At 38.6% G+C, this 23,571-nt stretch overlaps 1 protein-coding gene across 1 annotated transcript in view; it reads right to left on the bottom strand.

Moving 5' to 3' along the window:
* VEGFC (vascular endothelial growth factor C) overlaps positions 1–23,571 on the bottom strand; it is an 80,726-nt gene that overhangs the window by 21,294 nt on the left and 35,861 nt on the right. The window contains exon 2 of the mRNA XM_009474809.2: positions 1,058–1,271. Within this exon, the coding sequence (XP_009473084.1) occupies positions 1,058–1,271 (214 nt within the window). The remainder of the gene's footprint in view (positions 1–1,057; positions 1,272–23,571) is intronic.

Below are 23,571 nucleotides of genomic sequence, written 5' to 3'. Positions count from 1 at the left end.
CTTTAACTGGTCCCACACAGTACTTCACTTGGATATTATACATTAAAAACATTAAATTTGATGCCTACACACTTAATGTGAAATTAATTTGAATACGTTTACTTTGTTAACTACCAGAGTATAATTTAAAGCAAAGGGTTATTATTTAGCAATTATATACACTATATGATTTAATCTGAAAGGTGATATTTGTGCCCATATTATCCATGCAAATTTGGGCAAACATTTTATATTGTGTTATACAGCCTTTTGCCAAATATAATCTTACGCTAAACAGCCATGAGACTTGCGGCAATACAGGCCCCTTTATTCTCTCTTGCAGCCAGTTTTTGGTAGGCTATTCAGCAAAAATGGAAATTTCACCTAATGTGTACCCTAAAGCCTCCATTAAGGTACATGATTTCCAGTATCATGTCAAGAAATACACCTCCTGTTATAAATCCTGTGTTTCTCTGCCTGCAAGCACTTGCTTAAACTGTAAGCTAATTATATTTTTATCCAGGCCATCTGAAACACTAAGGGATATTGACATATTTGTTCGAAAGCTGTTTTTTTCTGGTTTGAGCATAACATCATGACAACTGCCCTCTAGTAACAGGAAAAAAGCTACAAGTGGATTATTTGGCCTCCTAAAGCAGTAACACGTAAGAGAAAAAAGCATTACCAGCCATGACGTAATTGCAGAAAATGAGCAGAAACAGTTCAATGAATCCAACTATTAGTGCCCTCTTTGCTTTCCGCAAAATTGTTACAGCCTCCACAAAGCAGTATTCCTTATACCTGAAGACGAACGCTTAACTTCCTATACCTACTGAGCTGAGAAAGCAGTCTGTACCTTTCTTACAATGGATGTACCAAAAATATGTCTGTGGAGCAATTTATTTCATTATGGAAGGTTGACTGTCAAAGATTTTATTTTATAGCCATTACATCAAATCAACCTGCTGAGGGTGGTTTACCGATGATGCTTAGCTTTTAAAATATTTTTCACGCAACTGACAAGCCTTCAACTTTTAATTTATTGTGTGTTAGAACATGTTTTGTGTCCTGTACTTACTTTTCAGGATCTCTGCATTATAGTGTGCTGCGGCAAATTTCAGTGAATCATCTGATCTTGTTTCAAAGCTGGAGTGTTCCCTGTTGTGTTGCCAACCTCCTTTCCTCAACTGACATTTGAACATTTTCCAGTATTCTGGGTAAAGTACTGTCATGAGTTCATCCACACTGGACACAGACCGCAACTGCTCTTCCAGGTCTTTGCTTGCATGAGCCTGTCAAAGTAACACACAAGAATAATTACATTCTCTATTACACAAGGTTTGCGGGAAGCTAGCCTGAAAAACAACTCATACGTTGTAAAATAAAGTTGTGCTCAAAGGGGTCCTCATTACAGAAACTGCTTTTGTCAGTCAATGCCAACAGTACTATACTGACAAATACGGAAATGCTTTGCTTGTGCCACTAATTCTTTATCGTGCTTGTCATTCAAAACATCTGTGTGAGAAAGGAGCTATAGAATTAAGCCTATACAAGTACAGTTTGCAGATTTAAAAAAAAAAATTTGCATTTTTATCCTGGAAAGCAAAGTTTTCATGATAACATTTTGAATGCTTAAGCCCCAAAATATCTAAATTACATTCATGTTATTTAAGATCACATATGCTTAAAGTAACACCACATTTTTGCCCATTTTCCCTTAGTCCTGGAAAATGAAAACACACAGAAATGAAAAAATTAGAAAAAAAGAAGAAAATAATTCATGTGATTTTGTACCTTTTTAGGGAAAATCTTAATAAGCAAATTCTATTGTAAAGCACTAATCCTTAAATCAGTAGGAGTCAAGGACACCGGTACCTTTAAGACTCTGAACTGCACACTCCCTCACTGCTAAGAGTTTCAGCTGAAACTCTTCAGGACTCTAAGCACTACACTCCTTAACTCCTTGTTTCAAGAGCAGCCTCAAATCCTGTAATTGCGCTTTCTTTGCTGGCTTTTACACAACTCATTGCAATTGCATTTTCCGAAAAGACTATGACTCCGATTTACATTCTAATTTCTCACATATCTGGAAGATTCCTCTGTCCTCTTAGATGAGTCAACATATTGCATCAAAGGACGGCTGTTATTCCCTGCCCACCCCCTCTCATCCATGAATTGCTGACTTCCCAAAGGCAAGGGCAGTAAGGAGAAAAGCCCTGAAGAACCTTTAGCCACCTTCTCTGCCTACGTGGCCCTTAGATGGCAGTATGAGACACAAAATATACAGGTACACTTTGTAAAAAGTGTCTAGCAACTGGCTGCAGACTCTGTACAGGTTACTACAAACCTTTTGCCCTGGTCCAAGAAATAACAAGGCTGTAACAGTGTAAAACATGTGTCTAAAACCAGAAATATGAAACTATAGAAATTGAAACTTAAGGCTCCTTATCAAACTCCGCTATAACAAAAAAGAAATGCTTTCAATTAAGTCATTTTGAACACTACGTGAGTAAAACAACCGGTTCTGAACTAGCTGACCTGAACCAAAACTGCTCCTTGTCTCACAAGCATCTAAAAAGGTACAAAATGGCATGCACTCTCGCATCCACTGCCTTATCAGCACCACATTCAGGAGAAACACCCCAGTAAGGCAGGTTCACAGAACTCATTTCTGCAACTACAGAAGCCAAAGCTAATGCAGATTTCAAAGTCATTTTGTACATCAAAATGTTATGAAGAAAAAAAAAGAAAAAAAAAAAAGTTTTCACTGACACCTTGCTAACCACAGTATCAGACAGACTACTTTGTCCTGGGAGATTCGAACAATCAAGCTACCAGTCTCAGAAATGCGCTCATTCCGGACTTCATCTCTTTCCGACTTCCATAGGAAGGGTCATCTCTGACCCAAGCCACCCAGCAAGCAGTACCTTGGGGCTTTGCCTTCAAATTCATTGACAACACAGAGCATCTCGGCTCCCCTGTTCTCCTTGCAGGATGCCACGCAGGTTCTCAATCAGTGGGTCACAGATAAAAATCCAACCTGAACCAACAATTAATTCGGCCACTGTCTGCTTGCTTTCATCTCTCTCAAAAGCTGATAAAAGCAGGGCTTGAGTAGCCTCATTCTTGCCAGGCTGTTTCCCGAGAGCGCTGTAGCGCTTGAGTAACGGGATGCAGGTCGCTGCACCAGCACAGTAAATGGCAGCCGTGCAGATGCGTGTCTACCACCTGATGGGAATATGGATGGCACGGGAGGTCACGGCATGGAGGCCGCATGTGTATCCTTGTCACAAGGCTGGATGCCAGTCCACTATGTAAAAGGCATAGGAATGGAAACTGTGTTTAGTCATCTAGTAGCTGATCTTAGGAGATACCAGCAGATCATGGGGGTGACGTGGAAAGAGAATCCAACCAAAGGTTCACAAACCTTTGATGAATCCCTTAGAAGCCTGTGCAGTCCACTGTAGACAAAATGCTGGCTACTGTTATTTCAGATATTCAAGGTACAGGCCTAGATCATCAGAAAAATAAGTACTGAAACTCAAAATTACTTAGTTGATAAGAAGCCAGCGTACGGAGCAGGAAAGACGTTTATTTGTTAGAAATAAACTGTGTTGATGAAAGCTTCTTTGGTCAGAAAATCAAGTCATGTCTTTCCAGCTGGACAGAAAATTTGGTATACATGTATAAAATATGTATGAATAAAAGTCAAAACATGAAGAAATTAGTGGCTTTAATAAAGTATTGTACCTAATTTAATAAATCGTTGTTTTCAAATGCATATCTTCCTGGATATTCCATGAGCCAGAGCACCATGGGAAGGACAGAGAATATTGCCTACAACATGAAGTACTCACTTAGCATGAACAAAAGGAAAACAATTTCTGAAGCAGATATATAAAATTACTTTTTTTAAAAAATGAATCATCATTATTGCACCTGAATTATTTTGTGCTTAGTTTAATAAAGCCATTTGCTTTTAAAGATGGCTTCAACTCAAACTTACAAACACACTGTGGAAAACCAGGTTGGATCACTAGAGGGCTTTTATTCTCTCCTCTCTTCCGATTTAGCAAGAAAGGGAGAAGGAAATCCATACATGTATACCAAATACGGTACGTGCAGTGCCCAGTCAGGAAAAAAAAAGAAAATATATGTTGATTTTTCAATATGTTTCCAATATTACCTTGACACACAGATCAATGATCGCTTCCTAGTATATTTACTGTAAGTCTATGAAAGGCAAATATTTTTGAACTGCAGCAAATTCATCTGTGGATTTAATTTTGTACAACAGTCAAACTTTATTGTTGACATGAACATCAAACTAAATCTTAAGTTCTGGTTGATTAGAAGAGTGTGTCCTGAATACAGTAAAAGCATCAGACCTTTAAGGATTGTTAAAAAGAATTTCTAAATTTTTAAGAGAGGAATGCAACTGCTTCTGTAAATATCATAGCTGTCAGGCAACATTTTTGATTTTGTCCAATTTTTGGTTAATTTCACAAAAATATACTGTCTCAGTCTCCACCTTTTATTCCAAATTCTTTGCTCTTTCTTAATTGTGCACTGGCTTTTAGTGTAGGACACTAAAAAAAAAAATTAAAACCTCAAAATGGTTTTTGCAATGGAAATCCAGACTTCAACACATATTTAGAATTTATGACAAGACACAAAGAAAGTAACATCAACAAAAATGTACTACAAATCAGAGGAGCTCTAATTTTTCATTAATCTTATGCAAGCCCAGATTAGTGAAGTTTGGAAAGAAATACTGTTTGTAGATGCAATTACTGTCACCAAGCTAGATATTCCCAAATGTAGTCTTAAATTTTAAAAAAAAGATACTAAATAATTGTTTTATTGTCTAAAAGTAATATAACATTAACAAATGTTTTGATAGGAGCAATTCTGCAACTTTTAGGACAAAAGTAAGCTTTTTGATAACTGTAAACCATCCATTGATTTTCATATGAACCAGTTGCAGTGCACTCCACATGAAATCTTGGATCAACTGCTTAACGCTTTACTGGCAAGACACTCTGGGATCTATGTTCTACACTGAGTAGGAAGCAAGAACTCAGTGCCATCAGTGCCTGCAGAGGAAGGAGTTTTCTCTGTCCCACATTTTCTATTTTCTTTTCTCTTTTAAGTCAGGTAAAAGATTGGGTTTTGTACCCTTTTTTTTTTTTTTTTTTTTTTTTTTTTTAACATACCACTACTTCCTTCATAAGTGTTTATTGCTGTCCTTTAGTTGGCCATTCTACTGTTTTTGCATTTTTACATATTATCAATGTTGTCCTGTACGATCAACGAAAAATACTGGAAGCTATAGTCTGGAGAAAGATGTTGACTAAACCTTTGACTAGCCAATTTCTACAAGATGAGAGATGATATTGAGCAAAATAACACCTTAAAAATGCAAGAATGAATGGTGACTGCAGTAAAGACAAGCTTGTTTCATTTCACTTCTTCCACATTATTTCCTGAGGAACAGGGGAAATGACACATACACATATAAATAAAGTAGTGAAACTTGATGACAAGCTTTGTCTCTCACTATTATTTATTTAACTTAGGAACATTTTATTCTATCAAAGTATGTTTTTCACAATGTGGCTTTCCACTACATAGGTATGTCCAGGTTTTCAGAAAATTATAGCTTACAAGAGGAGGGGCAGGATACCAGATAGGCTCTATATCCATTAACAAAATCGAATCTATAATAGATTTTCCATGCATTACGTTATTTGTCTTTCACATGTCCCCAGTGTCTGCCTCTATTATTAATAACAAAGGTCAGAACACTTACTATTTGGCAGCATGCTTGACATAATTGATGGTGCAATGTGCTATAACGGTACTTTTCGCGTCTGCTCCGATTATAGTTGTCAGCTCATTTCATTTTCAAGGATTTTGTTGACAATTCTTAATAGGAAAATTCTGTCTATAAACCCCTCCATTTTAATATGCTTATATACTGTATTTATTGACTGACTGAAATGTATTAAAAATCAAGTAGTTAAATTCTAATGTTGAAACAAAGTGTACAAATGAAAATATTGCAAAAGAAAAGTATGTATAAACACTTCACTTGCATAATATTTTATTGTAATTTTCATGTATTTCGGCACTAGTTTTTTTTGCAAGTTGATGCCAGTAAAAAAAGAAAATATCCTAATTAAATATCTAAGCTGTAGTTAATAATTAAATTCAACTTTTTTATCCACCTCTACAATCATGCTAGAATAGCCCTGATTTTTATCTCCTATGCACCAATTTGTCACTAGTAAAATTGAATGACTGTCCGCAGTTGCAAACTTTTAATTTACCATTCAATACAAAAAGAAAACAGTGCCTTATAGAAGTGAAACAGTAACAGTGCACGTATTTTTTTTATTTCACATTACTTTAAATAAGTAATAAGACCACTGCAGTTAATTTGAACTAAATCAAAACATGATGAGAATAGAAGAGAGATTATTATCAGTCTCTGTTTCAAAGAGTTTACAAAGCATATCAGACAAACGTAACGAGTAAGAATCAACGTATAAAATAAATAAAATGGTCTGAACTATATTACACTTTAAGTGATCTCTGTTCATTCTGGCATTTTAAATACCAAGAATAACACCAGGCAAAGAAAACAAATAAATGGGGGGGGAAGAATATACAAAGTGGATAGGCAAGGAAAAATAAATGAGGAGCGACTTCAAAGAAAATTTGTTAAAGAGGAAGAAAAAGACATTGGCTATGAGGATAAGCTTAAGACTACAGAAGTTTCAGCTCTATATTATACATCACATTTTGTTTCTTTTGTCTGGAACATTTTTGGTGAGGAAGATGCATAAACTGCTAGATAATCATCCTAGGCTTATATTACTTAATATTGCTCTCCTGTTTATGAGTACAAGTGGTTAAGCTGAGGTAGGCAGTATAAAATTTCCATTTTAAGGGAAAACCAACTTTATGCAAGTCAGCATTTTTCAGATAATATTTTACTTAGATATTCTTAGAAAATGCTGAAAAAATATCCAAGATTATAGATTCGCACAAAGGCACTTATGTTTGGTTCTTCAGTCAAACATTTAGCTGCTACTGAGGTTCTGAAACACACTCCTTGGCTGGTGCTTATTCCTCAAGTACCTGCATTCCGGAATGGTTCTCAATGTTCCCTAATAAAATGCCAGTACTTTCCTACATTCAGTGGGAATTACTTATGAAAACACCCTTTTTTGATGTGAGTCTGATTTCCCTGGGAAGCAGAGAGAGAGAAAAACCATTCTAGTTGCTTTCTAGAGCAACTTCCTGCTCTGCTGGCTTTAGAAGCTCGGCTTAGATGGCCAGTTCTCCCAGGTTTCTGTGAGCCTGGGCTATTAAGACATTGCTGTAGGTGACACGGTATCTGATACAATTAGAGACAGTACTGCCACAGTGCCATGACAGAAATCCATATGATCTAGACACGCACGCATGTGTGCATAGAAACGGGAAAAGGTGTCAGCAAACACCATTCCTGACTATGATGGAAAGCAGTTTTGAGAAAGAGGTTGGTAGCACCTATAGCCAGACCCTGAATATCTATGACCTTATTTGCATTGTTCCACAGCAGTAGTCTTCGACTTGTGGTCATAAATCCCTGCAGACTATGCTGTAAGAATACAGCAAGTCGTAATTGCAAAATAAAATACGAAAATCAAGCCCTTTATCAATAGACTCGATTCACTATTCAGGAGCTTGCACTAGATGAGCCCGCAAATTAAAGGTCAAAGGCTGTCCAGTAGTCATGGAAATTTGTGGGATAACCATTTGCTGTTTAAGTGCAGCTGCATCTGGATTCTTTAATTGATTCAGGGACTCATACTGAAGCTTCCAGCTAGCATTACAAATAGATTGGGAATCAATAAGGATTTGGATTATTGCTGTGAAAAGGCTTACATCTGATTAAATCTTGGAGACATCAGGCGGCGTGATCTCTACCAGATGGGATTTGTGTATTATTTCTTGGTCCTCCGCAGCGACAGTGATCAGTGGTGACAAATGCGAGGATCACTGTGCAGATGCATGACCGAAAGAAAGGGGAAACCATTTGTAAGTAAAAAAACATTTGTAAAGTGAAAATAAAGGACCGCATTGTGACGATTACTGGGTTATTAAGGTGGCTAACAGACGCAGTGATCCGTTGGAAAGGAGACAGCTAGCAGAACGAGAACGCCAGCGCCCTCTGCATCACCACCACTGCGGCCTGCGAGGTTCTGGTGCCAATTGCGTGTGCCTCAACTATGAGGCATCTGGGTTGACGCCACATGGCGGCTCTGTAGAATTTGACACATTATAAAAACAATATGTTCATTTTGAATACTTTTAAGCAACTTTTAACTAACACTGAGGAAAGTGAACAATGCAATTCTGAAAAGAAAACTTAAAAACTTTGAAATTGAACTCCAACAACTAAAAACTCTGGTTATAAAGACCTTACTCTCTCAGAAAATGATAAAATGCCAGTTAGGCAATTTTTTTTCAGTGGTTTGAATATTGCTGTTTTTTTAAAATACCCTGCAACCTTTTGCTTTCCTTACAACAGTCAGACGTATCTCATCAAAATCAGTACACAAGAATAAACTACCAGGCCTTTATAAGAAGATTGTTTATTTTCAGCCTTTACTAAGCTTTCATTGGTATTATCATTACTTTTATTAGCAACTGCCATTAGCTTTGTCAGTAAAATCAAACAAATATGGAGACAGTTTTTGAAGAAAACTATTAACATGGTAACACTGCAATTATCTGTCATCACTTCAGCAGGTGTAACACAGGCGGTGAGAACTACAAAAGCTTCTTAGTATCAAGTAGAGATTTACTAAGTGGAAAGGTAAGGGACAACCTCTTTGCTGTAATCTGAATGCCAGCCCACTCTGAGACACTGCTTAAGCACAGTACCTGTGCTATGTGAAGACATCCTAGACCCTAGCTCGTTAGTAAGAAGTAAGAGTTCTGGCCACGTAGACAGTGATGAGCTTCAAAAAGGCAGTAGGTACAGTTTTAATGTAATGTTTTCTATTCTACAGGTGAATAGTACATATGAAAAGGTTTCACTAAGAGCTGGCATAAGAAATTGCACATTCTTAAGAACATTTCCGAGTTACGCAGAACACGCAGGCTACAGCATATGGGGTGTTGTCACTGTGATAAGAGTATTTAGTTTTCAGTTCAACTCTCTTGTTTATTCTTGAATTTTTAACAATGTGGCTGTTCATAGGACAGAAGGATTACAAGAACATGTCACCTCCTATCATTATTGTATAATTTCTCTCACTGCTAAGTAACTTTCCTTTTTGCCACATTTTTAAATCACTGTTTGAAGCCCTGAGCAAATGTAATTAATCTGTGGTCTAAATATTTAGCAGCAGGTCATAGAAATTTCTTGAATTAATTATACTTTTAAAACAGTTCTTAAAATAAATAATTTCACAGGCCATGAAACAAGATCAATGAGATTTCAAAGGAAAAGTTGAACTTTATTCCTAAACAAATGTCTTAACCTAATAGGATATGATTTCTGTATTGTTAAACAAGCCTTGCACAGTTTACAGATCTGTACAGAAATATTAATTAGAAGACCACCTACCTTGTCACATTGCCTATTTCAACAAATATTCCAGCTATAAACACAACACACTACTTAAAGCTCAACAAAAACCTAAAGAATAATGAGCAAGTTATTATACAGAAATTCCAGTTGCAAAATCTTTGTTTTAAATTATTACAAACAAGTTTTGTATATATGAAAAAGGAAACATAAAGGCTCTTAGAAACCTGTGCATTTTATTAAATTTTGGAGTATTGAAGTGTATGTAGACCATTAAAATTACATTATTATCTGATTATTTTATTTAGCATCACGTTTCTTCAGTTCATTTTACACAAGTCATTAAAAAAAGTCCATCTGGTAATTCAAAGTAAAATGCCAGACTAACACATCACACAGCTAAGCCTTTGGTAACTAAGGTATTAAATTGTGAGATTTCATTACTAAACAAAATACCAGAAGCAGCTTTTATTTTAGTTGTCAAAGCATTACCCAAATATTTTATGTAAAATTTTCTTTGCTAATGTAGGCAGAAGACAGAGATCATCTGAATTTCGTTAGCCTGAGGTAGGCACACAATGCAAAGGACCTGCTACCCACCGCCCACTTGTGCCCACCCTGATAGTCTGGGTTTGAAATTTGTTCCATCCTAAATTCTGTGTGGAACATCCTTTGGGTCACCATTTGACATCTGTTAAAGAGAAGTTATACAGAAACAAAACCACTTGTTTAGACATTGAGCCTATAATACTTTTTTCCTTGCCCTTTGATGCTGCAGGAAAAAATAGCCAGACAACAGAGGAAAGCACTATCCAATCTTAATCCCAAAATTCCAAATGGATTAGAACAGTACAAAGAGAAGAAGATTTATTTTCAAGCCTTTAAGTACAACATTACATTGAAAGCATTTTAAAAATAAAAAACAATAACAAAATCCTTCGCCCACGCACAAAGCCATAATGTTCCATTAAGAGCAGATTATCTAAACCCAAGGAAATACAGTAATTTAACATGTCAATATTTGAGAACTATGGAATAGCGTGGCATGGAAGAATACCATTTTATTCTTCCTATGTCTGAATAGCCCGTACCAGCTGCACACTTTCACGTACTGCAATCAGCAGCTGAGTTATTCCTCTCTACAGAAAGGGCAAAATGATGTAAGGCACACCTTTGCTTTCCCTGACGGGCTAACTTCATTGCAAACTATGATATAAAAGATCAGTAGTTCTGTGGAGCTGTCACTTCCCTTCTGAACTACGAGGAGGAAAAAATAAAAAAACAACAAGGGTTTTTGATCACAAAAAGAGAAGTAATGCTTGTGTATCACTGAAGGAGAAAGCTTATTGTACCATGTAAAACCTGACAGGTATTAAGAGATTTGTCAGCGAGGCATGAGATGGGGAAAGGCAAAAGAATCCTTGAGAACAGCAAATCTACTTTTTTGTGGATCAATCCAAAACTAGACTTGGTCACAATTCCCTTTCATGCAACCAAATCAGGAGAAATATATGTTGCCCATTATTTTTGGCTTAAATTATTCTGAATAGTGTATTGTACTGTAATGTTACTTAAAAAGGGTCAGGGAACATCAGCAGTATTAAACTAGATCCTAATTTATACTGACAGGACACACAGTAATCCAGTGCTGAACACAGTATGTTATCAGAACACTTTTTGAAGAAGGCTTGACTACAGAATGAAGTTTTTGCAAGAACAGATTTACAAAGTATGCCCTAAGCTATCAACTTCCCCTGCATTGCAAGAATACGTATAATCTCTGATGGCAGGTATAATATCACATCTTGAAATCCATGACAGTTGCCATTAGTTGAAACTTCCCCTATATCACCTTGCTGAGTTGCCTGCTTTCTTATCCAGGCCCCGAAACTAATGAAAAAGAAAACAGATTTATAGGGGTTATATATATTAAAAGAATGCATACAGAGCGCAGAAGAAAGGGGAACAGAGGTTCTAGTTATTCAAAGTCTGTGGAAAGACGTAAGGAAGATGTTTAAAATTAAGCTAAGCACTTGCATAAGCCTTACTGTTATATGGCAATATTTTCTTATGTTAAGCTTTTTGTCTGCTAACAAAAGGAAAAAATTATTTTATGAAAAAAAATGGTTTTGTATCACTGCATTTTGTATTCACCTGGTCACAGAGTCTTGAACGGAAGAACTTGAAGTAAACAAACCCAGGTATCAGGTTTGTGAGGTGAAAATGGGAGCGAGGGAAGAAAGAGATAAGGGAGTAAAAGCTGGTTACTACCAGGATAGTGCAACCTAACACCCAGTCTCAGGCTCAGAGCACCCTGAGATTTTGTTCGTCAGAAGCAAAGGTACACCCCTCAAGATGACAGATTCTAATGCAAAAGGAAGAAACAATTAAATCAAAGTAAAGGGCTCTAGACTTTCTGAATAAAATAGATGTTACCATATTAGTCAGTTTCCTCAAAATAAAAGGTTCCAGAGTTTTTTGAGATTTTAGCAGAAGAAAGTGTCAAAGCAGGAGAATTTATGCAGAAGAGAAATTTCAAATTCTCTAGCACTACCAGCGACCCTGAAGGAAGCGCTTTTTCAAGCATATGAAACCACTTCCCAAAATCAATCTGCAGAGATTATTTATAATGATTTGCATATAAAACCATGTCGGAGTTATGTGCACACAGAATTAATGTACTAAAAGGATTCCTTTGACTTTTTTCCCCAGCAGCTTTTTGTGTGCACCATAAAGCACATACACATCTTTGCAGGATCGCAGTCCTGGAAATTGGAATTTTGGACATACACTTGTTAATACCATGAGCCCACTGTAGTCACTGAGGTTACCATTTACAGGACCAGACCATGAAACAATTTCTGTCTGTTCCCGCGCACGTTTCTAGCATTTCTTTTACTGAGAACTGCAATTTCCTCAACTCTTCGCGATAGCAGCTCTTTTCAAACAAAGTAGATTCAGACACAGGGAACACATGTCCCATTAGAGTAACTGGCAGTGAGAATGACATTTCTGGTATGCTGAATTAGATTTTGTCTCCAAAGAAAGTGTTTTGTTTATTTTCAATTTTATTTGAACTAGAATCGCAAAAGAGGGAAAAACGTAAATGAATGAACTTTAAGAACATTGTTTCATATTGAAATAGTTTTAAAACAATTTGGAGAGCAATTATTAATGTAGCTTTATAAACATGTATGGCAGATGCTGGTATATCTTTTTATTAATTTACTTGAAGGTTATTTCTGACATCCCACACAATAACCTCCCTTACTGTCTTACAGTTCTGAAAAGTCATGTAACTGTCGCCCTACATTATTAGGAACAAAACTAAGACAGTATCTATTAAATTCCTGCTTTCGCTGAGAAGGAAAGGAACAAAGAATGCAGAATTTTGCTGTTCCAGAAGACTCAGATTTTAAAAGTGTAGCCTTAATATGTCTCTGCAATTATTTGCATTTGTCATTTGGATCAATTAGAACTTTCACTATGGCACAATTGTATTTTTTTTGAGATGTCATTAAAATTGACTGTGCCTTTAAACAAATGTGCCCAGATGCTATGGGTACAGCTAATCACAGGCACAAAGGCCTAGTCAAGGTCAGGCTGCAAGTTTGTCTGTAATTGCCCAGTTATAAATTCCTCGTTCACCCAAATCTTCTACTGACTTCAATGGCATTTTTGTTTAGTGAGGATTACAGGATTTTGCCTCCTAGCTTAAGTATTGCATCTATATATCACTGTGTGTAGTATGTTTCAGTCCCTACGGTCACAGTATCTGTAATTTTACTAGCCCTAAATATCATGTTGAGCTTTTTGGGTCTTTCACCCTCCCAAAGCCTTAAAACTCAGTTTCCTTTTGTTATACTTGACTTTCTTTTGCTCTTCCACGGTCAACACTATTGGACTTTGAAAATTAGTTACCTGGCAGCCAATGTTTGTCCCACTGCTGCTATATTTTTCTTTTCAAACATGCTAATTTGCTTTCAAAACCTATTGAACTAACAACTGTATTAGTCATTCTGCTAAAACACAAAGACAGTATTTTTCCTACCCCAAAGTCTTTTTCTTAAATTCTTGGTTACATTTCAGCTCCTTATTAAAGCAGCCTGGTGATTTCAGATGATCTGACCAATGCCCATAATAGCTTTTGTTGACTTCTCTAAACATTTTTGCCTGTCACAGCATGTTTGTATGATTAATTCTCAACTCCAATTTTTTTTAGATGTTTACATCAGGTCACCAGCAGTTCTTCCTCAGTTTACCCCACAACATATGTTCATAAAACATTTTTTCATCGTTATGCAAACACTACAATCTAGACAAAGTGCATGCTATCAATTTTTATCAGACCAGCTGCATGACTCAAAGGCAAGGATGTTTCTACATTGTCAGTTCAGACCCGTTGGTCTCTTCCTCGTCCAGACTGAATGCATGACGAAACCCAGACACAGCTGACAAGACAGTTCGCTCAAGGGCCTGCTTCTAACAGTGCAAACACAAAACTCCACAAGTTCGTCTTCAGCATATCCCAGCTGGTCTGGCACTGACAAAGCCCTTCTGCCACCTCCCAGAGCACGCAATGGGCATCTGCAGCATTGCGGTCCACAAACACCTTTCCAGGGGACTGAAACACACTCTTTGACATTTTAAAAACCAAAATACACAAAAAAAACCCACAAAAAAATCCCTTTGAACTGAAGGACCCTCCAAAACAACAAAAACAGTAATTATGCCTGAGAGACATTATATGGAAGCCCGAGGGGACACATATAAACTGCTATACCAAGTGCATGTGGTCAGCCTGCCCTGGGCAGCATTGACAAGGGTCGACCCATACCCAAGCAACCTGGGGGCTAGAGTTTGCTCTCTATGACAGTCTACAAAGATCGCCTAGATATAGTCTTTGCTTCCTTAAGAAATACCACATACATGAGATACATATGGCACAATCATTTTCAAAATCTTGATTAACGGCCTAATGCCTCCCAAAGTAATGCCTGGCACATGGACTCCCTGGAAAGTGAAAACAGATCAATGAAATTAGAAGACAACACATATAATTTACAACACAGTAACTCCCCACGAAGGTTGTGTCATGGGGAAGCCAAGCAGCTTCAGGGTGCTAAAGTTTAGTCTAATGAGTTTATTGATCCATATTAATTTTCTGTTGTTACTCTCAAGGTATTTACCAGATAAATTTTCAGGAAATGGGCTTTTGCTCAATACTCCCTCTCAAGCAAGGGCTTTGTGAAAATGTGACTACATCAAGCTCCCTGACCAGCTATATTCGAAACTTTCTGCTGGATTAAACAGAGAAGTGTTAATGCTGAAAGACTTTACACATCACGGCCTCGGCCTCTGCTACTGCAAGCACTTCAAGCAAAATACCAAAAGTAATCCAACCAAAGCTGTCCAGGTAGAAAGCCAAGCACTTACTGGTCTTTCCACAGAAGAACATTACTTGACTGCCTCACACCCTCTGAACTCCCTCACGCTTCTCATCCTATCTCAGGTTCATATTGTCTGTACTAAAGTAATGTTCTCAGTGATATCTTCTCCACTGTTATAGCAGAACACTTGGATATAAATGTAAAAAAATAAAAATAAAATCTGTGTTAGAGAAATGCATGGGCTCCATAATACATTGTCAAGAAGAAACAACTATTTGTTCTATCAATTAGAAAGATGCACTGGTGAGCACTGAACATTTTGATTGTTATGTTAAACATCTGGATTTTAAAACAAAATTTTTCTAATTCTTAAATGCTTTAAAAAAAATTATTCCTGGTAACTTCTCCTATAGACTTTGTTTCTACCCAGGCCAGTGGTCTACAGTTTATGCTGGTCTTTGGGCAACATCAATTGTTGGCCTCAGTTTTAACTATTCATTTCTGATTAATTTCTGATTAACATTAACTGTGTGCCACAGACTGAGAAGCTGTAAGTTAACAGACTGATTTTTGTCTTATGAGAGGCCAATACTCTAACATGTTTCTATTACCAAAGCCTCTTTTCTGTACAACTATGAATTATCAGATTTTAAGAGAGTAGGAAAAAAATACCATATTCCCTTACCTATGTTTTGTTTTTATGGTTAAACATATAACTATAGTTATTTTCCATCCTCTGGTGTACATGCATTTCAGTATAACTTTCTTGTCATATGAACAAGATCTTTTGAGCAGTAGATGAAAGATGAAGAATTGGTTACATGAGAATCAGAAGCATTAACTAAAGTGACACACTGGGTAAAGCATATTCATTTAGTTAAGAAGTCACCAGCTAGTTGCAAGCAACAGAAGATGTATAATCACTGCTCAAGTTTTGTGGTTTCTCTGATATCACTACGTGGGTGATCAGAATACTGTTTAATGGGGTCCACTTTCAAGGTTACATTATGTTCCATTACAGTGTAAAAGAGTCACTGCCAATCGACATACACACTGGTATTTTTCATGCTTGAAAAGCACATGCTAGTCAGGAGATTTTATCAGCTATTTACTTTAAAGGCAAAAGAGCGCTTAACTCCTGCTGATAAATAAGGGACGCAAACTCAGTGCCGAGTCTGGGACACTGCTACAAGCCTATAGTCAACAGGCGCTGTCAGGTCTGGACCACATGCAGAAACTGTAGTTAACTTTTTGGGGTTCAAGCACCAGCCTGACCATCATACTCTTGTCCCCCTTGGCATATACAGTAGCAGCAGAGTGAACAGCTACTTGCCAGATTATGCACAGATCAGTAGATGCTTGCTGGCTTTACATGAGAACTTCTAAGTCTCCTTCAGTATCATGGTATTCTGTCACATCAAATAAGGGAGGTCAGATAACAAGAACTGGTAGATTGATTCAGTTCAAAGGTTAGACTCCTGTAATTTAAATGAAAGATGTATTATTTTGCTATTCTGTCTGTAAGCAACATGGAGCACACACATAGAGGGTATGAATCAGAACTGGACAATCCAATTTTTGGAAGGTAACTAGCCCTGCCAAGTAAGTGCACATTTTTAAACTGAACTTAAAACTGTATCTTTTCTGTGAATTGAAATTCTTGTGTGGCTTATTCTGACCTTCTTTCAGTAAAGCCTGCACTAAGCCATAGTAGTTAGTAGCCTGCAGACAGAACAGAAAATACTTTTCTTCTGAAGTGTCCGGATAGATATCTTCCATTCTCAGCCTTTTTCAGATTTTTAACAAATACTTGTCATTTAAGGACTGATCCCTGTTCTCTGGAACCATGTGTGGTTGGCTTCCTGAGCTTAATTCCAACATTCCCTCAGAGCATTCCTTACATGAGATGCCTAAAACTCCTCTCAACAGTCTTTAAGACCAAATGACATGTGTATTAAAATCGCTCAGCACCAACTGCCTACGCAACAATGTTACTTGCACCTACTGATTCCGCCCACAGACAGACTCCAGTGCTGCCAAACTCAACACCTTTCTTAGGGCTAAACACACTTGAAGGTAGTTTTGGACAGCACATGGACATTCCTGATATGAACAGCAACTTTTCATGATACTCTCCATTTACAAAACTAGTATTAGAATCATAGAATCATTAAGGTTGGAAAAGACCTTAAGATCATCGAGTCCAACCGTTAACCTAGCACTGCCAAGTCCACCACTAAACCATGTCCTCAAGCACCACGTCTACCCATCTTTTAAATACCTCCAGGGAAGGAGACTCAACCACTTCCCTGGGCAGCCTGGTCCAATGCCTGACCACCCTTTCGGTAAAGAAGTTCTTCCTAATATCCAACCTAAACCTCCCCTGGCGCAGCCTGAGGCCGTTTCCTCTCATCCTATTGCTTGTTACTAAGGAGAAGAGACTGACCCCCACCTCGCTACAACCTCCTTTCAGGGAGTTGTAGAGAGCAATAAGGTCTCCCCTCAGCATCCTCTTCTCCAGGCTAAACAACCCCAGCTCTCTCAGCCAATCCTCATAAGACTTGTGCTCTAGACCCTTCACCAGCTTCGCTGCCCTTCTTTGGACGTGCTCCAGCACCTCGATGTCCTTCTTGTAGTGAGGGGCCCAAAAATGAACACAGGACTCGAGGTGAGACTCACCAGTACAGAGTACAGGGGCACCATCAGCTCCCTGGTCCTGCTGGCCACACTATTCCTGATACAAGCCAGGATGCCATTGGCCCTCTTGGCCACCTGAGCACACTGCTGGCTCACGTGCAGCCAGCTGTCAACCAACACCCCCAGGTCCTTTTCCACCAGACAGCTCTCCAGCCATTCCTCCCCCAGCCTGTAGCGTTGCATGGGGTTGTTGTGACCCAAGTGCAGGAGCCAACACTTAGCCTTGTTGAACCTCATGCAGTTGGCCCCAGCCCAATGATCCAGCCTGTCCAGGTCCCTCTGTGGGGCCTTCCTACCCTCCAGCAGATCGACACTTCCACCCAACTTGGTGTCATTTGCAAACTTACTGAGGGTGCACTCGATCCCCTCATCCAGATCATCAATGAAGATATTGAACAGGACCGGCCCCAGCACTGAGTCCTGAGGAACACTGCTCGTGACCGGCCGCCAACTGGATTTGACTCCATTCACCACCTGGGCTCGGCTGCCCAGCCAGTTTTTAACCCAGCGCAGAGTGCTCTTATCCAAGCCATGTGCAGCCAGCTTCTCCAGGAGAATGCTGTGGGAGACAGTGTCAAAGGCCTTACTAAAGTCCAAGTAGACAGCATCCACAGCCTTCCCCTCATCCACTAAGCGGGTCACCTTGTCATAGGAGGAGACCAGGTTAGTGAAGCAGGACCTCCCTTTCATAAACCCATGCTGGCTGGGCCTGATGCCCCAGTTGTCCCACACAAATAGTAACTACAGTAACTAATATTCAAATAGTAACCACAGGGAATACATGGGAAAGGGAACAATACTATAACTCTTCAGTTCCTACAGCTTTGCCCAGTGGCATTACAAAAGACCACACTCACTAAAACCCTGTCTCAATTCTTTGAGATAGCCATATCAGGCAAACATCACTGCAGGCAGGATTATACTTATTTAGTAATACGTCCAAACTTGAAGCAACAGAATTTCTAGGGAAAAAACAAAAAGGGTCCTGTAACTCACTATACCGATATTCCTGATAAAAGGCTTTCAAATAAATAAAATAAAAATAAATATTTAACATAAAAGCAAGGTAGAAGTTACCCTTGTTACCAAATCCTGAATCAGGAGGTATAGCATATTACAAAGATGTTGATTTGGTGTTATATTTAAAGTGATTGCCTCAGGATTTATACTTATGTCTTCAAAAAGCATAAGCTATCCTAGATAGAAATAGACATCAGAAAGCGTACACCCAGAGAGATTATAGCACATTAGCCTAAATAAATAGCGTGATTACATTTTTTTTCAAAGGCATATTAAATAGACAATGCAGTACAGTCAAATCCAGCAATAGTATACATGGCACAAACGAATATACAGTTAGGTATGTGCTCTCTCATAATGTCAGATTTATCACAGATATATTAATGAGTCACATTTTCATGATTTCTGATATATTAGCAGGTCACATGGAAATATTTTTTATGTGTAAAGGATGGACAATGTGTGGGAAGAGTTAAAGAATTGGGAAATATAATTTTCATTAAAATATCTCCCAAATGTATCTAAAACTGGTTAATGTAGCCTAAAACCTGAAATGTGAGTGGCTGTTGCTTACTTTTATTCATGTACCTGACTGCCTTACAAAAGGACATATTTTCCAAATACAAGAAAGTATTTAGCTCCTGTGAAAAAAAGTGGTACAAAGACACGGATTTGTAAGCCAAAATTTTACAACATTGCTAATGTTTGTAGCTTATACTGAAGTCCAGATTGTGGGACTCATACAGCTACAAAAAAATCCTGTCTTTAAAATATTCTTAACATCTCCTGATAGTGGCCAATAGTTTTATAAACCAAACCTTAAAGGAACAGAACCACATAGAAAAATAGAAAATTAATCAAATTTTTGCATCTTCTATTTTATACCTGACTCCCAATTTCTAGTTATTTCAATGCAGCAGTAATGCTCTAAGCATCCAGAATTCAATACTACAAATGAAAGTCTAGAGTACAGATGCCCCCTAACACGACTAGTTGAACTGAATACTGAAAACTGCAATCTCTAATTTTTTTATTATCATTTATTCTTTTAAAGAACAAGCGTTGGTAAAGTTTATTACAAGAATACATTCTTTCTCCTGATATGCATATGTTTATAAAAAATGAACACACAGAATATAATGCAAGTTAGCATTTATATTGAGTTGTCTGCATTTGAAGGACAGATGTTAGGAACAGACTGATAAAGCTAATATCTGGAAAATTTCATCCCAAGAAGAAGATACTTTATCTTGAAAGACAGGTGAACTTTACCACAGACAAATTATAATTTCTCAACAAATGAAAAAAACCACTGATTTACATTATATTTTTAAAGAAATGACAAAAACTGGACAAGCTTCCCATTCTGTCTCTCGCATTGTTTTTGAGCATGTGTTATGGGACTCCTTTCAAGAAATCCCTCCTCCTGCTCCTCCCCATCCTTCCCCTGAATCCTCAATTTTAACATCTATTTCTTTGGGATTTCATCTTCTTTCCTTCAATATTGTCTGAAGAGCAGTGTTTCGCCTTCTGATCTCATCCCCTTGGATATCATCAGGGAAACCAGAACTCCTATAACAATACTGAAAGGATTAATGGCAGTAGAATAGTAGTCTCCTTTGTCAAGCCTAAATACAAAAACTGGAAACTGAAGAACAATAATTCAATTTTACAGCAACGTTCAAGGTTTTGACATTTTTTGACATTTTTGACATCTGCAATTTCCCTACTGGAGTGTGGGGAATCAATTTGACGGTTTGTAAAAATGGGAATGCATGTGTTTCTCTCTATGTGCCTCCCCCCCTCCATTACCAAATTATAGTTTGGGTAAACCAATAACTTTAACAAAACATTTAAGTTGTAAAAGCATAGTGTATTTATACGCTATAAACATACAGCATATTCCACTAAACTATTACTTAAGTTTGGCAAAAAGGTCTGAACAGAAGCAAGTTTGGGGGTTGGTGTTTTGTTTTTTTTTTTTTTCTCCCTTTTGTTCTTGTTTTGTTTGCTTAATGCTGGCTAGCACTGGTTACTCTCCATTCCTCCTAGAATGACAGAATTATTCAGGTTGGAAGGCTCCTCTGATGGTCGTCTAGTCCAACCTCCTGATCAAACCTCCAAAGACACACACACACACACAAAAAAAAAAATCCACAACCTTGCTGGGCAACTTGCTCCAATGCTTAATTTTCCCTGCAGAAAAACTTTCTTTTTCCTTATATCCTTTTGAAGCCTCTCCTGTTTCAACGTGTGACCACTGTCTCTTGTTCCAACCCTGTGCACCTCAGTGAAGAGCATGGTTCCATCTTCTTAGTAACCTCAAGTTTTGGAAGACCACTATTAGGTCCAGTCCTCTCAGACTCTTCTCATAAGGCACATGATCCAGCCCATCTTGGTGGCCCACTGCTAGACTCAATCAAGTTTATCAACAACTTTCTTGTACTGGTTTTTTTTTTTTCCCCTCCAAAACTGAATACAGTGTTCCCTATGTGGTTTAACAAGCATCAAACAGAGGAGGATAATCACTTTGCTCAATATACTGACTGTGCTCCTCTCGCTAGAGCCCAGGATGCTGCCAGCCTGCATTGCTGGTGGAGCACAATGCTAGCTCACATTCAGCTTACCACCTACCAGGACCCCCAAGTCCTTTTCTGCAGAGCTGCCCTCCAATCAGTCTGCTTCAGCCTCTATCATTGCAAGGAGCTCTTCCATCCCAGGTTAAAGACTTTGCATTTGTCTTTATTGAATTTCATCAGATTCCTGTCAGTCCATTGCTCCAGTGCACCTAGGCCCCTCTGAATGGCAGCCCTGCCCTGAAGTCTATCAGCTACGCTGCCTCCACACCTCCAGTTTGGTGTCATTCAGAAACCTTATGTCACCTCTGTCGCCACCAGAATGCACCCTCTCCTTCTGTTACTGACAAAGGTAAAAAACAGGACAGATCCCAGGAGAGGCCCCTGAGAAAAGGTACTTGTAACTGGCCTCCAAACAGAGTATGAAACATTAACTGCACTCTGGAACCTAATCTTCCAACCAGCTCTTTCCCATCTGGTTTTCTACCGATCTACATCCTAACTTGAATACAAGAATACTGCAGAAAACAGCATCAAGGGCCTTGCTAATGTCAAGGTAGATGACATCCACTTTTCTGCCCTCATCCACAGATCCAGTAATTTCATCATAGATAGTAAGCATGATTTACCCTTGGTGTAACCATGCTGCCTCCAAAAGGATGCCGTTTGCCAGTTCCCTGAATAAACCAAAGTTTGCTCTATCAAAGGCCAGGATGTATACCCTGCTACTTGCCTTCCTCACTCCCCTCAGGATGTTGAGCTCCAGTAATTCACAGTTGCTACAAGCCAAGGCTGCAATTGATTATTGCCTCCTTGGCCAGTTCTTTATTTGTGAGGACAGCGTCACCCAGGTATGTTGCATCTACGTTAGAGTTCCTGGACAGTCTCCAGAAACCTCATGGGTTGCTTATATGTGTTGTCCTTCCAGCAGGTGTCAGGGAGGCTGAAGTCTCCCCTAAGAACAAGGGTCTCCGAGTTGCTTAAATATGACTTTGTCCTCTTCCTCATACTGACCAAATGATCTGTAACATACGCTCACCATAAAGTCACCCATACCAGCCCCTCCTCTGATCCTAATCCACAAGTATTCAACCAGCCTGTCATCAACCCATCCACTCAAACTGCTTCTGCATGTAAAGGGAAACCCCGATCCCTTTGTTCCCTGCTTGTCTTCCTATATCCATCCATCACAGTTGTTCCAACGATGCCTTAATGATGTGTCTGCATGCAGAGCTCCGTCTCCTCCTGATTGATTCCTAGGTTGTGTGCATCTCTGTGCAGGCAATTCTTCCCTGACAGTCTATAAACCAGAAGATTTATGTTTTGCTTTGGAATTCTTCCTCAGATTTAACCATCTGCTGATAGTACTTTTCTGTCTGTCATCCAAATTTTGGATTCTTTTCTCCCAACAATTTTTTTCCTTCTCTCTAAAATCTGTTTCTATCCCTCTCCATTCCAGTAAGAAAACATTAATTAAAAAGTATGTACAGACAATCTGATAAAGTAGCAGTTTGCCTGTCAGCTATCATACTTTCAAATTAGCATTGCTACTTTTAGGAAAGCTGTACTGTGGTAAATTAAAATGATGAGAAAGCTGTAGAAATCTGTGCATTAGCACCTTCAATCAATATCATATATGCAGGCAATAGAAGGAAAGGCTATTAGCCAAACAAGGCTAAAATCTCTTCTAACACAGTGATTTTAAAGACTGGAACTGCAAACTGAAAATAATGTCTTGGATTGAGTGACCAGCCATATGGGTGGAGCTATCCTGGCACTCCAACTACCTAATTTAAATGTTACCCTAGGGACGTCTACAGATTGCAGTACTGAGATTGCCTAACTTCTTTGTTTTGCATGGGATACACTCTGGACCAGGACACAGGCTCCGTAGCTGGGAAGTACTGTTGACTCTCTCTTGAGGGACAAGATGCCTTGCAGAGGGATCTAGATAGATTGGAGCATTGGGCAATGATTAATGGGATTAAATTTAACAAGAACAAATGCCAGATTCTGCACCTGGGACAGAGTAATGCTGGGCACAAGTATAAATGGGGAGAGGAGTGGCTGGAGAGCAGCCCTGCAGAAAGGGATCTGGGGGTGCTGGTCAACAACAGGCTCAATGTGAGTCAGCAGCGTGCCCTGGCAGCCAAGAGGGCAAACCACATCCTGGGGCGCATCAAACACAGCAGAACCAGCCGGTCACGAGAGGCGATTATCCTGCTGTATTCAGCATTGGTGAGGCCTCACCTTGAGTTCTGTGTGCAGTTCTGGGCCCCACAATTCAAGAAGGATGTTCAGGTCCTGGAATGCACCCAGA

This window comes from Nipponia nippon, unplaced genomic scaffold (genome assembly GCF_047370975.1).
Source record: "Nipponia nippon isolate SJK-2023a ecotype South Korea unplaced genomic scaffold, ASM4737097v1 scaffold_6, whole genome shotgun sequence".
Classification (NCBI taxonomy): Eukaryota; Metazoa; Chordata; class Aves; order Pelecaniformes; family Threskiornithidae; genus Nipponia; species Nipponia nippon.
This window is presented reverse-complemented; position numbering and strand designations above follow the sequence as displayed.